This window comes from Sturnira hondurensis, unplaced genomic scaffold (genome assembly GCF_014824575.4).
Source record: "Sturnira hondurensis isolate 20B ecotype Veracruz unplaced genomic scaffold, ASM1482457v3 Scaffold0008897, whole genome shotgun sequence".
NCBI classification, from domain to species: Eukaryota; Metazoa; Chordata; class Mammalia; order Chiroptera; family Phyllostomidae; genus Sturnira; species Sturnira hondurensis.
In genome coordinates this window covers 1,430,808-1,447,355 of record NW_028081528.1, presented here as the reverse complement: position 1 = coordinate 1,447,355, position 16,548 = coordinate 1,430,808, and the positions used below count along the sequence as shown (strand labels likewise).

The window sequence follows — 16,548 nt, the reverse complement described above, 5'->3', positions numbered from 1 at the left end:
CATTTCTGAATTATTTTTGAACATTTCTTTTTACATCAGTCTTAATGGTGTGTTTCTGAATCCACTGGAGTGAGGCATCCCAGGCACAATGGATAAATACTGTGGTGGATGAAATTGGCTCTTTCCTCCATCAGGTGTTTTGGGATCAAAATGAGTTCCTGTTCATTGCCAACCCATCTATCTCTCTGGTGAGGGAACTGGTTGATTGTTTCTAATGCTATGGTAGGTGACTATTGAGAACTGCCCACAAACATGAGACACTAAGTAGAGGATTGCTCTTTTTACTAATTAAATAATCTATTCACTTAAAAATTACTTGCCACATGATAGGAAGAAATTAACACATTTTATATCAATGCACTCAAAGCTTTATAACAAAACAGAGCGAAATAGGTGATAAAAATTAAGCAAGGAATATATCAGCAGGAATCAATGGGAATCCAAGGGTGAGTTTAATATGTCACCCCTTGAATCCTATACACTTGCCAGATTTATGCCATAAATTTGGCACTAAGCTACATATTAAACCATCTGAAGTGGGAAACATGATTAGGTAGGTGATTCATAGCATCCATAAAATTAAATAACACCAATGCTATTCAGGAGAAACGCATTATTCTTGGTACTGAAACTAGAGAGAAATTCCTAACCACATGTCTGAGAGAATGATAAGAACTGGATTTATGTCTACGATGAATTGCTTCAACTCTGTTTCATAAAAGAAGGTTCACAGGTCCTTTCAACAGCAGGCAGCAGGTTCTGTGATGAATATTTAGGGAAAGGACTTTGTCTGATCGCTGGTGTTATTAGAAACACACTTTCCTATGTAGAGTAGAACACTAGTCTTGCCTTTTCCATACTTTCTAGCATATGCCAGTTTTTTATGGTGATTTCCCCTCAGATCATGGTCATTAATTACCATTACTGAAGGTAGGTGTCCTTTCTTTCCCAAACAGAGATATGGCCCTGTGGAGACCCTAATTTAGACAGCAATCCCGGTATAATACCCACTCTCAGAGGCGTTCACAAGTGTTACATTAATAGTAATTCTTTATTAAATTACAATTGATAAACTGCAAGTTGAGCAAATTAAATTTACTCACTGCTGGGCTTGTCAGAACCCTCAAAATATTTATTATACCATAGATGACTCTGTAAGAGCTGTATTTGTTATTTTGTGTTTTCCAGATATATTATTCAAAAGAAATCCTTCTCTTTGCTGAGTATCTCCTGAGTTATTTCAAAAATATACTCTTGAGATCTTCCAAATTCTTTTACTCTGCACTGTGCATTTGGATTCATGCCAACTTTGACTCAAAATCAATCCTATAAAGAGCAAGTTACATGTATTCTGACGTGGATACGTGTGCAGCACCTTGAGTTGTTCCTTTGGCACTGACCACTCCTGAAATAACAATGAGATGTATTAGCTCAGTAGTATTTTAAAGAAATAATTTCTGAAATAGTGTTTGTTTTTTATTCTCTGAACTCCAATGTATGCCATAAATTTCTTTAAAGATCATGTTCTACCTGATCTTTGCCTTCTGAAAATGCAGGGAAAGGACGGTGGCCAAGAGTAATAAAATCCGATCTAAGAAAATAGAGAGATTGATTTAAGTTTCACTTGGTGCCATTTTCCTAATGAAAAGTATTAATACCAAGGATTCAAAGAGTCAGAGACAATATTAAATTTTTGGCAACACAGAGCTGCATTCTTTTTAAAATCATCCTCAAAGTAGATAGGAAAGAAAATAATGAACTTCATGTTGTAACAACTGTATCTTTCACAAACGATGCAGTTATTTATATCTGAAAATATATAATGAAAATAAAAACAAGCCCGGATCCACCAAGTGCGGGAATCCACACAGAGCACCTGTAACTCCCATGCTGGTGGGAGGGCTAAATGGTACATACACCGGTGAAGAGTTGGGCAGTTCCTTAATATTAAAACGTATGCTTACTGGACTATACATTAAAATAGAAACAGGACATATACTTTCATTACTTCTATAATAAGTGTAGTCATAGTAATGTTCAAATTGGAATATGTTGTTTATATCATTCGATCACAAAAAATTGCCCATACAGAAAAAAATAAATGTGATAGATAGGATTTTCAATTTGAAATGAGTGTTGTTTAAGCTTGTGAGCAGGGTTGAAGAGTCTGTACATGGAACTCAGACTCGTGTTTGGCTTGTAGCTGTTCTCGTCAGCGAGTTTGCCATCTTTCCGTAGCTAATTCTCCAGTTTTGAGCTTTGAACTTCAGATTTATAGATCCAACTGCTGGAACCCTCGCCACTTAGATGTCGACAGGCATCTCATGTGATGTTTAAAGCCAAATACCCCAGTTTGTTCGTTACAGTAAATAACTCCATTCTTTCATCTGCCTAAACCAAACCTTTAAACTATGCCTGTTCTCTTAGCCATTCTGTTAGTAAACCTTGTCATTTTTACCATCCAAATGTACCCAGAATCTTTCCACTTGTGAAAGTCACCGACATGTGGGGCCTGTACTCTATCAGTCATTTCTGAATAGTTTCTGCTTTCATTCCTCCTTAAAGTCTGTTTTTTACACACACAGAAACCAGACTGAAGGTTTTAATACCTGTGTAAGATTAGGTGACTCTTCTGTTCAAAACCCTCCAATGCTTTTTGGTCTGTATTAGTTAGGGCACAATTGGCTTCAAATAACAACTGAAACACAGAACTCTTTAGAAGCTTAAATTTTACTTAGTGTCTTGATAGATGAGTAGCTCTCCTCAAGTAATGATTCAGATACCAACACATCTCCACTTGGAAGCTCTTCATTTATCATGTGGCTTCCAGACTTTCCAATAGGGAAGGCATAACACGAAATAGTGACTTCACATGGTATACATGAGTAAACAACAGATGACTGAATGAACAACAACTCAGAAGTCCTGTGAACGTTGTAGAAGAAAATATATAAGATTATGTTTATGGAATTGTAATAAGTATAATATTTATAAGCAAGACCCCAAAGTAGAAGTAATAATATAAAAAATAACAGTAGACATGAAGTTATAATTTTTTGTATGACAACATGCATATAACACAATTAAGAGAAAATGCGAGAGAGAACACTTGCCACATGCATGAGAGAAATACGTAGGATATAGAATTCAATTACTTACAAATCAATACAGAAAGAGAAGATAATGAAATCATGTGCAAGATATATTTTAAAAAATCACACACAAAGAGAAGAATGGCTAGTAAAGGTAATGAAATGATTATCAAGGTTACTAGGGAAATGCAAATGAAAACAGGTTGACATTTGGAACCAATCAATTGGCTAAAAACTGTAAAAAATTGATGGTGGCCAGTGTTAGCAAGAGCGAAAGACAATTTTAAAGGTGGATTTGGTTCCACCTTTAATATTAAAGAATATTAAAGTACAAATTTTACATACCCTTTGAGAACACAATTCCATTGCTAGGAATCTATTTAATGCAAAAATGTACACAAACATGCAAGACATTTATGCCATGGTGTTTGTTGATCCATTCTGTTTATTAACTAAAACTGCAAGGGTGCACTTAATTGCACAACAGTGGAGAAACAGTTAAGTAAATTATGATGGTGCAATGGTCCCGAGTTGACTTTTCCCTCAGATACACTCTCTGGTTTGTCCTTCCTTGCTGTGTCTCTCCAAGGAATGGCTCCTCAGACTTCTTTTCCTTGGCTCCTCTCTCACCTAGGTTTGACTCATGTAGGCCAATGAGAAGTACCGCTGGGAGACTGGCTGGCAGGGAGAAGGCACAGCAGTGTTTTCCATCCCCTCCCCGCTCCTGCCTGACAGGCCCCTTGTGGTTCTCACTTTCTCTTGGTGACCCAGCCCCAGCGCTCTACCCGCACAGCCTTCTCCTTTTGTCCCTATAGCTTAAGGATGCAAGTGGCTTCCTACTGATATTCATCTCTAGATTGCCTTTTGTTTCCACTTGGCTTCCTACCTCTTCCACCATCTCTGTGATTAATCCTTTGTATTCAAGTTCCGCTATTTAAAATGATTTTTTTTCCTTCTGGAACACACAAACACACCTTTGCGACCATTAAGAAAATGCTATATAACCATAAAGTGAGTGGAAGAATGTTCCCGATAAATTGTTGACTGCAGGAAGGAAAGTTGCTGTATCTTATATTTAAATGGCCTGTTAGGAAAAAAATTAAACGATGTATGTTAAAAGGTATTCACACGATAGTAATGATAATAACAATCTGTGTAGGAAAAACGGTTATGGCAAGATACCCACTAGGAAAAGCTGTTTTATGAAGTTGATGAGAGGGACGTGTGTGTTGAGGGGGAGGGGTACAGCTACTCTGTACTTTGCACACAGCTTTGTTGTTTGCATTTTTCTCTCTGAATGCAATACATTCGTAATTTCAAAAAAATTTTTAAAGCAGGTTATAAAACACTGTGAGCAATCTGATCACTTTTATTGACTATGTATGTTCATATATATTTATTTGCCATAGGAACTATCGGGAAATACAGTTAATTCTACAATATTTTGAAGGTGCAAATTTATTTCAAACAGGATTAACAAACTAGGGGAAAACTGAAGCCTGCCATCTATACTTCTGTGTGATTTTGTTAATGAGACACAGCAGGTGAATGTTAAAGTTTGCAGCCAATGAGCTGAAAGGTCGAGGAACACACACATGCACACACATGCACATGCCTTAAACATCAATCAGCCAGTGTCCTCAGTACACGTGTGACCTAGGGGTCATGGCGTCCAGTCCATATCTGGTTTTACAAGTTATCCAACTTCAGATAAGCCTCCTTCCACTGATCCACAGTAGTTCACAATCTGTAGCTCTTCCAATGCCCTCTTCAGCTCTTTTTCACGACAAAACAGCATATTTATTGCAGTGTGTATACATTTCTTTATTTAACAATACATGTGTAAAAAATGTGCTACCACTTTTATTAGGTTCTGATTTTTTCCCTCATGGGTCACTATAAACTTCCTGAGTATTATACATGCTAATCCCATTTTAATAAACCCAGTGGTTTTTATTGAACAATTTGCAAAATATAGTAATCTTTAGCAACATATAAGTCACACAATAGCAGAACTGATTATTACTCTGTTTAGTAATTTACTTGTTGCTTACCTATGGTTTTCAATTTTTTCTAAAACAAGAATATATTAATAATTTAATTAAGCATACATAAACATTTTTAAAATAAAAGATAAGGTGGTAGCCAGAGGATGATTACAACTATTATAGGTAAATGCTTGGGGAGGTGTCCTATTAGAGGAGACTCTGCTGACTCACCAGCTCTGCAATCAAGTGCCCTCCAGTTCACCTCCAAGAAGCAAAAAATGGAAGCTTCTCACAGAAAACAGAGGTATGGTCTTGCAGCCACAATATGGGGGCTTTTTCAATTAGATATTTCCCATAAATTTTAACAATCAGATGTGACTAGTCAAGGTTCCGTTAAACAATGTAAACCATGTAATTACCCAAGTGCCCCTAAATTGGTTTGCAAACCCTCCAAAGCTAACATGACGCAGATTCAGAAGTATACCCGGGTAATATATTCAGTGATTGTAAATTTTCAAGCTTAGTCTTGTTAAAGGAGATGAGAGCACCCCATCCTTTCAGGAAATGATGACTCTGAGGGGAGGTGACACGTTTGAACACCATGTGAATTTCAAAAGGGAGGAGAAAAATAAATTTCCTTCAGGTGATTTGAGTCTTGAAATCCCGCCCACTTTTGCAGACTAAAAATTCACCTGTTAACACTTTTTTTCACTTCCCTTTTCCAAGGAGGCATCGTGTATTTTTTTAATGATTCACTCCACGCGACTTATTAAGCCAAATGCCACTATTTATCTTTGGTTTGGGCGGCATTGCCCCCCCCCCCCCAAACATGCCTAGTTTCTGGAACAGCTCCCACTGAAATGAACTTTGAACTCCTTCTTGATCCCAGTGTTTTCCTGTCTCTGCAGCAGAATCTGCTGTTGGCTGTGCTTTCTTTGGAGCTTTGTCTAGCTGTTCTCTGTCTGACAAAGGGCTTGTTCTGTGAAGCACATCTCGTCCTCTTTGTCCAGCCTCTGGCTTCAACCATGAATCACAAATATTCTCCAGCTGGGAATCAGACCAGGGCCGAGATGACGAACCCAGAAGGCCAACAGGATGTTTCAGTTTCCCAGGGAATTCGCATGATGTTTTACATGATGAAGCCCAATGAAACGTCATTCCAAACTCTCGAAGAGGTGCCTGATTATGTAAAAAAGGTGAGACTATCTGGGAAGAGGCTGCTCTTGCTTTTTCCTTAATAAGAAGTTAAACACATTCTGGTGTTTTGTTTACTTTCATTCTTCAGATTATGAATTTACAGTGAAAAAAAATTCAATTTCTTAAAGACATGGAACAAAAGTAGAATTTCTACTTGAACTGAATTTCCATGTGATATTCATAACTATCTTCTCCTGTCAAACTCTCTTCCCTGATACGTCACTCCAGAATATGACAAAACCTTTAAAAGCTTTTCTGGACACAGTGACATTACAAATTTTGCTGACATCAGTTAAACTTTGTAATACTCTTGTTTTTAAAAGGTAAACTTGTCTACTACCTCCCAGAAAACTATTTCCTCTTTAATTTGGTAGCATAGTTCTGCAAAATGGATACACAGATCACTGAGTCCAATTCTGACTTCCTAACTTTAAACTTGAACCAAGTTTTATTTGACTCTGAAGTGTTTAGAGGCACTTTTCACTTTTGGTTCCTGGCTATGATTGGAAATGGAAATATCCAGAATTAGAACTTGAAAACTGAAGTTCCCCACCCTGTCAAAGTTGTTCCTATAACACTTACTAGTTCAGACAAGAAATAGAAAAAAATGACATCAGAGAATATGTTCTTGGGAGTTCAGGTTTGAAAACTTTAAAACTCATGATCAGCTTCCAAATGAGTGAAACCCATAACTTTTTTTTTCAGGATTTCATATTACTCCTACTTTCTGATGTTTTAAGAAAAATGTGGTGTTTATTTACATCCTTATAAATTATTACTTTTTTATATTATAGCACCAAACCTACTCCAGTATTTGGTCATTGATGGTATAGCCTAAAAACCATATTATATAAAGAAAATTATAGCTGAATGAATAAAACTGGAATGATGTTTCAAGCACTTAAAATGATCTTATTCTTTGAAATAATCAGAAAAATACTCTCTGTTCCTACACTTTCAATTTTGTGATTTCAGTAATGCTAATATGAAAGACAAAATTATGTACACCCTTAAGGAATCCCTTTTAAAGTGAATCTAGCTCAGTCATGTGTAGGTAATAGACTAGTGGTTATTACACTTATGTCAAAATATATATTTTTAAATCTAACTGGTAACATGTCCTTCCTAATCTTCTTTTCTTGGTGCAGTTATCATCATATCTGTTTATCTTTTATTTCCAAATTGGAAGATAGAATCGGGGTACCTGTTTAATATATGTCTGAAGTAATCAAATGTATTTGTTAGGAGAAAATGATCCTCTAAGAAAGTTATCTACCTTCTCTTTCTATGAGATGTCACGCTGGACCTCCCACTTCTAGGATGATTAATTAGGAAATGTGGGAGAATTTCATACCGAGCACAATAGCAGCTCTTTTCTGCAATTTCCTTTCCAGGCAACTCCATTTTTCATTTCGCTGATGCTGCTTGAACTGGTTGTCAGCTGGCTTCGCAAAGGGAAGCCACCAGGCCGTTTGGATGATGCATTAACATCGATATCAGCTGGTGTTCTGTCTCGGCTTCCAAGGTGAGTTCATTGGTTAGCAACACTGAGACAATCACCTGAAATTCTCAAACAGGATGGGAAAAGAATTGATTTTCACATTATATCTCCAAAGAATTCAGTTACTGTCATTATTTAAAATGTTGATATTTTGTTCACTATGGATTTTTCTTTCTAGTCATTAAAAAACACTGCTCTGTATGTTATTGATCTTGTTTACTGAGCTAATCGGGGGCTCCCTTAAATTTTGTATCTGAAGAGTGTGCTTCATTTGCCTGACCTTAGTCCCAGCCCTGAATTATCGTCTAGTTATCTATTGGAAAATTAGTTTTGCTGCAGGAAAAGTCAGATACAATAGCTATCTGGTGTGCAGACATTCCCTAGTAGAATGTCCCATAAAGCTGGACCACTATAGTGGCCTCATGAGTGTGTCCCTCTCCAGAGACCTACCTCATTTGCAGCCAAATATTTCTGTGATGTGCAAATGGTGGGAACTCTTTACAGTTCCACATTGCCCGATGATAATGCGTGAATTCCTTTCCTGAACTATGGAAGCTTTGCTCTATCTATCTTTGCCTCTGGTCCCTTTACTGCTGTTCCCCATTTTACAATATTTGTTCCTTCCATACTCTATTTCTTTCCATTGCCCAGAAATCAAATGTGTTTCCCTCTGTTTGGAAAGTCACCCATGTGGAAAACTCATTCATTTCTTAAGTCTAGGCATAGACTTCTCTTGAAGAATCATACTCTTCAGCAAATCATACTTGATTTTCAACCCTATGTTAGACACCACTTCACATGGTCCATGGAACCTGGTGCCCCGGATATAGAATTGTCTCATGGTATCAACTTACCTGTTTTCCTCACAGACCTTCCTGCTAGCTCGCATGTAACTTGAGAGAAACAGGTGTTCTTCTTCTTCATAGTATTAACTCCTCCATGTGGAATGGTGTTTAGTACATAGTAGTTTTTTCTTTCCCATTTAATATTCTCATAGTGTTATGTTAATGACAAAACTGGATAATGAGGAGACCAAACGATAGTAAACAGTAAATGATCTATGTGGGGAGAAACATACTTTCCTTTATCCTCAAATTTCTTCTAGTTGGAGCCCTGGCTGGTGTAGCTCAGTGGATTGAGCACGGGCCTGCGAACCAGACAATCGCGGTTCGATTCCCAGTCAGGGCACATGCCTAGGTTGCAGGCCAGTTCCCGACAGGGGACACACCAGAGGCAACCATACATTGATATTTCTCTCCCTCTCTCCTTCCCTTCCCCTCTAAAGAAAAATAAATAAATAAAATCTTTAAAAAAATGGTCTAGTAATCAGGTAGACAAGAGACAAATTAGCAAGACAAAAAAAAACAAATTTGAAACATACATATATATGGTAACACTGCATACATGAGAGAGTCAGGAACCCACACGCAGGAGAGGTTCAGAGATAGCAAGGGCATGTGGGTGTATAAGACATCCTGAGCTAGATGAGGTGAGGTGCCCTGGGACTTCATAAGGTCATTGGAGGCTAATAAGAAGAGCAGACCTCAGTAAACAGGAGTTTACCCTGCCCCACAGATAAGTCAACACAAGTTATCTCTGATAATCTCTTATGAGCAAGCTAATTCAAATTCTTCTAGGTAGTTAGGGGGAAAGGGAGAAGGTTCTCTTGAGCTTGCAGCTCAAGTTGCATTTGGCTCAAAATAATCTGCATACCGTAGAGGCACATGTGGGGTGACTTGTTCTGGACCCCCATACCTACTACTTTTTAGAGTAGGGTAATCATAATATGTGTAAAGGAGAAACCCATGAGCATTTACCAAAGAGGCAGAGGGTGAGGGAAGATTCCCTTAGAAGCACTTGCTTTGCTTTGTGTTGTTGATGAATGTTCTCATTCCTGCTTCCCACCCATTGCTTCTTTTACTGTTTTAAGAGCTTACTCCTGACCAGTGCTCATTACTTAGGAATGTTTCTATGAACCGCCCAGTGGGAAACCAAGGTGGATTTTTTTAAAAAGAAAATAAAATGAAAACTTAAGGATATCTGAGAAATGGTGAAATCATTTTATACAATTGCATAAAGTTGTTTAGTTGGGAAGTAAACTTAAAAGTGAAATTTCTTTCATAAATGGCACTATAAAAAGATAGATTAATAGGTATAAAATAACAATAATAACAAAATAATTATAATTACTCTTTGAAAAACTACTTGTATGGTTGCACATTGTTGTAAGAATCAGAGGTGATATCTCAAGCTATTTGCAGTTAATTTCCAGAATATACTAAATAAGAATTTACAGATATACTTACTATCCTCTGTTTCACGTCTCCCTTGAACAGAACTGAACAAGAAATGTCTAACATACAGAAAGGGTATGTAGGTTTCGTTATTGAAAATTACCCACTTGGTTACTGTAGTTCATTCTGAGAACGTTAAGTATATAGGTTTATGGAAATCAGACAACCGATGAACTATAAAAATACTTGGTCACTGAGAAGTGCCCTGCGGGTGCAAATACAGATCACATCTTCTACTGAATTGAAATGAATTTATTACATACTCCAGGGCACATCAAGTTGGATGAGTGCTTCAGGATTTCTCTTACTCTTTCAAGTTTGACTTTGGTCAAAGTGAAATTTGACTGTTCTCTTATGATAACACTGGAGCAACTGGAAGACTGCATCTTAATTCTGCTCAGCAGTGAAACTTTAAAATGGTACAGGGTTATAACAGGGTATGAGAGAATCAGAAATTTAGTCTTGCTAAAAACAAACCCCCAAAGCATCAGGAAGCTAGGAAGAAGGAGGGAGAGAAAGATACAATTCTTTCCCTTCACATTCCTCTATTCATAACACTCCTTAAGCGAACACAAGCTGTTAACTCCGGTGCCCTTTGAAGGAAAGGTAAAAGGTTGTGAACTTGAATTTGGAGCGTATTTTTCTATGGTCGTATTTTGAATGTGAACAGCAAATGCCTTCTTTTTTTTTTGTTCAGGGAGGTGTGAACAACACTTCTAAATTGTGAAATGTGGATAAATTAAGTTTTGCAATTGATTTCACCTTCATAGCCACTTCTCTAAAAAATCTCAGCAAAGCAAATGATCTGAAAACAAATGTTTTAAAAAACTTTTGTTTTATTTTGTTGCTATTAAAAAAAGAACAGATGTAAGCAGAGAAGGAAAGCTGATCCTCAGCATCCACTCCACTACATCCCTCAGCAAAAGACGAGAAGGGGGATTTAACAGAAACTCTTAAAACAATATTTCAGTTGAAGCCACAGCATCAAGGGGAACCCCTGTGCAAATCATTAACAGCTGAAGGTTAGATTAACACGGCACTGATCGTATCCTCTCCGAGGGACTAATTTCATTTTCCACACGGGCAGCAGTGGCTTGCCGCGTCCTTAAACTACACGGTGGCAAGAGCAATGGCAGCACACCATTTGTTAATTCGTTTGAGAGGAGTTGCACTTTGGATAATCGTTCCAAATAGGCATGTGGCCTCTGACAAAAGAAGCTGTGGGAATCAAAGTGAAACCAGGAACATATTTTTCCACTTTGCCCTTCATGTCATGGAAATGCTGTAGGCAGACTTTGAGGAAAAACAATGTTTATTTGAGGATCTCAATTTTATTGTTATATAAAATTTGAAATATCCTGAAGATTAGTAGCATACGTAGCACATTGACAGAGAAAACTCCATGCTGTAGCTTTCAAATCTTTATGTAAGGGAAAAATATTAATCATAGACAAGATTATATCTTGTTTACAAGCCTGTCGAACAGACCATCCCGTGTAATAAAAGTCCATCTGTCCTAAGTACCAGATTCTGGGAAGGCCTGCATCTGTTTTGCTCTTCTGGAATCCAGTAGGCAACCCTCCTACTCAGAATCTAGTCTTGAAGTTATAGACAAATAGTTTTACTTACAATAGTTAAATACTGTGTATCGCACCCAGATAAACTACCTTTCTATCAATCACTTGCATAGGTGGGGATAAAAAATTAAACTTAGCAAACATTTTACAAAATCAATTTTTTAAACCTATCTAAAACTTGTGAAATATCCTGCTACTGACTTAAATGCTAACGAGTGAAAAATAATCACATTTTTTCCCTGCTTGTTTAAGCAGAACTCAATTTCCAATCCTTCATTAGAAAACCGGGACCTCAATTTGTTACTTCCTTCCAATGTTTCTGCTTCCATAAATTGCATCCTCCCCAGAGAAATTTTATTCCTGATATAAATATCTACAGTATGTTTGTTTTTAATGGGTTCATTTATTCTGTTGAAACAGCAGATTATAAATCAAAATGCAAAAGATTGGAGGGATAATTTAAGTAGGTAAATTTTCAAATAAGTCGGGGACACTCCACTTTTAATACAAATGGGTCACTGCCAAATTTCACCATGAAGTTAACTCCGCAATGTTCAATTGTACGTATGCACAGTTTTACCAGCCATGACTGCCCTGGAATTTTCCATTCCTGAGAAGAATATTTCAAAAAAGAAATTCAAAGAGGAGGAAATTAAACTTCTTTAAAATACTTCGGGCTCCTTGGGGTGGGGCTAGATGAGGAAAAATTGTACATTGGGTTTTTATACTAAACTTTAAAATTGGAGACAATACTGCCTTTGGCAGCATCAGACTTCTAACAGATGAATGCCTGTTATTTTGGGTGATGACTTTCATAAACAGCTATTCTTTGTCTAAAATAAGAGAAAAATGTATTGGTGTAATGTTGATAAAAATATTTAATAATATTAGTAATGTATTTATTAACCCAGAATATGATTAATAAAACATCCCCTGTGAAGAAAATAAAATGTAAAATCTGGCTGATTTGTTAATTTTACTTAGTAGGGAGAACACCCCATTTCCTCTAAAATTTAACCTTAGAAACCTCATTAATAGACTTTGTTAGTAATTGGGTAGCTTCAGAGATTGCTGTTAGAATAACCTTCCTTAATGAAACCAAACTTCCTTGTGTTTATTAGTCTAGATTTATATGCCTGTTCAATAGAGTAATTGGATTACTTGAAGTAATTTACTTATTTCACAGTGAAAAATACAGCAAATTTACTTCTAAATCTACCACATTGTGTTTATAAAATCTATGATTTGGTGGTTTCAGTAAAATGAAATTAAATAATTGTTTCATAAACACATGCTATTTCAGAGTTAGTAATAGTAGTACAAATTTTATCTGTCTGCAGAAGGTAGAGGTTGTAGTATGTATTTTATTACTACTGAGCAAGAATTAATATTCCACTAGATGGAGCAAAAGTGGCAGAAGCTTTACAGATAAACAGAGCAGGTTCTTGGGCCAGGCTTAAGAAATTTTGAAATGAATAAATAACAAAATGTCTTGGAAAAGCCCATACCTATATAATACAAATATATTTACTTATTTATAACTTTCTGAAGCTTATAGGGATATTTAGAATGATCTCATCCAAATATTGATTTATTTTCTGATTTAGGGAAGAAGATTACTAGAAATAAAAATGTCTAATTTACTTTCTTCTACTTTGCATAACCTGGCCAAATCAGATGTCATCCCCAGCTCTAATGCCAGTTGTGAAGTGGTATAAAGCGGCGGGTGTCGTGAGTCCCGGATGTGTAATTCATACTGCTGGAAGTTGCTCTGAAATTGTAACAGTTTGCAATGAGAGCCTTTCACCAAACTCATTTGTTTGATTAATAGTTAAAGCATGAAAGTATCTGCGATCTAGATCATCTTCTGGCCCATTCAGCCTAATGCTCTCATATCTGCAAGGGTGAATGACACGCCCAACATTACCTTCATATTTTACATTCAAACTGAGATAACTGTTATAACTAATTAGCTCTAATTAGTAATCTCGATCCCCAAATAATGTTTCTTCAACTTATTAATTATTTTAAAATCTGAACATCATAAATTAATGTTATCTTTTTAAAACTCTGGGATCATAACCGGAATAGCAATTTAGTGCCTCACCAGACTTTTTATAGCAACTAAATATTGACGAGACAAATTTCTCGTGTTGAGAGAAAATGTTATATAAGCACATAAGGAATTAGCTTTTTGTTTTCCAAAAGACGGACTTCAGACCCAAGAAAAAATAGCTATTTGGAGGGAATTTACAAGGCAAAACAGATGGTGAGAGGAGAGCCTCCACAGATACAGGTTGTTTGAGGCTTCTAGTGTCTCCTTATATTTAGATCACTTTCTGGTCTTGCATTTCAAACTTAGTGAGTAAAAGGGATCTAGTATTTAGTTATTCAAAGCCCCTGTACTACCCAATGCTCCATCTCCACTTGATACAGTAAGCTCACCATATACATACGTATTACATATGTCACCTCCCACAGGACGGGGTTTACAGAGTTGAGGTTGGAATTCCAGAGTGCAGACTCATGGACTTGGGGCTGGGAGAAGGCAAAGGAATTTGGAAAGAAAGAGGAAGGCACTTTGGTTTATGATTCAAGGTCTGGTGGGAACATTTTTGAAAATGTAGGTGCTATTTCCTGCAATCAAGGGCTTTCCAGAGCTTGATAATCATTTCCCAGCTGTATGCCTTTGCCGAATTGTTTTTAGTTGTGGGCAGTCCGTGGCTGTTTTTCCCCATTTAGGATGGAAGAAGATCATATTCATCTTGCTGATAGAAAGCAGGGAATTTAAGTCCCACAGCTTCTCCCCTCTTCCCTTAGCCTGGAGGAAAGTTTGGCTTCCTGCTAAAGTGTGAAAAAAAAAAAACCCAAACCAAAAAACCTTGACTCTAGCCTGTCAGGCACATTTCAGCTCGATTTGTGTCAACCCTAATAAGTAGGTTGACAAAGTAATAAATTGGGTGTCTGCTCAAGATCTGGCACCTGTACAGGAAATAAAAAAGTATTTCAAGTGCAGGCAGGTTCTCTTTGTTTTACAAAAATTGGAGTTTTCCAGGGACCTCTTATTGAAACCTTGGTGTCCTAAACTCTATTTTGATTGTCACCTGCACAGACAAGAGAGGTAACAACTTTAAAAAAAGACTCCGAATTGATAAAACCTTGATGTGGCTGCTGATCATGTTTGCCCTGTTCACCTGTGTGGCTTCCCTGTATTGTCCAGTAGTCTCCTACTATAAATTTATTGAATAATTGAATGAATACATGAATGGATCAGTTTTGGCAAGGTGTATTAGAGCTTATGTAAAACACTGTAGATTATTTCAATTTTCTGTTGCATAGTCTCAGTTTGATTTTTTCTTTCTGGATCCGTCATTTTTCAGGGTTACCAACTGGGGCAATTTTGGTCCCCAGCAGATGTTGTATTCTGTTGTCACAACTTGGTTAGTGGTTGTGCCACTGGCGTCTGGCAAACAGAGTCAGAGATGCTGTCACATGTTTTATGACTCCCAGGACAAGGCTTCACAACAAAGAATTCTTGGGCCCAAATGGCAATAGTGTCAAAAATCCTTGCTTTAGAGAAATTATTGGGCTTAGCCATATAAAATTGATATTATTTATCAGTTTTACCAAAAAGTATGGTTTATGCTCTACTAATGGGTGATAGGAAACAATTTTAAGATTTCATGATCTGTTTCCTTAGAACAGACCCCGACGAAAAAGAATTATCTTGTTCAAATGTCAATACTGACACTTCGGAAGCCCTTGTATAAATAAATAAGTTACCAACCAAGCTAACATTCTTTAAAATATAATTTGTTCTCCCCCCGCCCCGCCCTGACTTGGATAAGTAACCTGTAAGACAAATTGGAAGACCAGGGACCAGGCCCACAGGCCCCATGGGCAGGCCTGGGCCACTTTGACAGAGGAGTGTGGAGTGTCCAGAACATGGCCTGAGCTGTGACAGGAGTTCTGGGCGGGCAGTTCCTTTGGGTCAAGGACTCACACTCAGGGACAGAAATGCTCCTTCCAGCCATGTAATTGTTGAGGGTCATTGAGAACAATGCTGGTTGGCCCATGAGCTGGACCTGGGCAACTGGAGGCCTCTCACCCATCTCCTGTCCTTGGATTATACATTCTGCCTCCTTGTCCCATACCAGCAGCTGTTTCAGGATGGAGCCTTGAGGGAGTAAGGTGTTGCTGAGACAGAGCATGTGGATTCCATACGTGACTGAACCTAGTTAAGGCCTCCTCTACACAGACATACATCATTTTTTTGCAATTCACTTTACTGTGCTTCCCAGGTGTTGCGTAGTTTTACAAATTGAAGGCAAGAACCTCCATCAACAAAAAGGTTATGACTCACTTTATTGCAGTGGTCTGGGACCAAGCCCTCAATATCTCCAAGCTCTGCCTGCCTACACTTTTGAGTCTGGCAGGCTGGCACAGACGTTTCCTTGTCTTGAGGTTGCCTCAGATAAGCTTTGTATGTAAGTTTTCTTGTTTATTACACTTGACACCCACCAATCTGAAGTGGTCTGTCTCTTTCTTAGGTCTCTTCTTGCCCTTTGGGTATAAGCGCCATTTTACAGAGCAAAAACAATCTCAAATTGAAAATTGGGTTGATAGATCTAATGATATGCAGTCCTTTTCAAAAGTGTAGTTACTTGGCATTTCTATTAGTTATTTATCTTCATGCTGTTGTAAAGTAGCCTGCTGTTTTATTTTATAGATTAAATAATAGAAGCATTCAAAATATGGGACAGTTTTTAAGTTACTAAATCAATTAAAGTCATATCATAATTAAATCAAAAGTACATTAAAATTAAAGGCCTGATCTCCACAGAAGCTGACCATGTAAAGGGAAATACTATTAAAATGCTGAATTTTAACAATATACTA

General features: G+C 37.3%; 1 protein-coding gene across 3 annotated transcripts in view; it reads left to right on the top strand.

The window, feature by feature from the left end:
* Nucleotides 1-5,977: 5,977 nt before the first annotated feature.
* Nucleotides 5,978-16,548, top strand: part of AGMO (alkylglycerol monooxygenase) — a 291,203-nt gene continuing 280,632 nt past the window's right edge. For all 3 annotated transcript variants that reach the window (XM_037056257.1, XM_037056255.1, XM_037056256.1), the window contains exons 1-2: nt 5,978-6,276; nt 7,672-7,802. In XM_037056257.1, the coding sequence (XP_036912152.1) occupies nt 6,106-6,276; nt 7,672-7,802 (302 nt within the window). In that variant the 5' untranslated portion in view covers nt 5,978-6,105. The remainder of the gene's footprint in view (nt 6,277-7,671; nt 7,803-16,548) is intronic.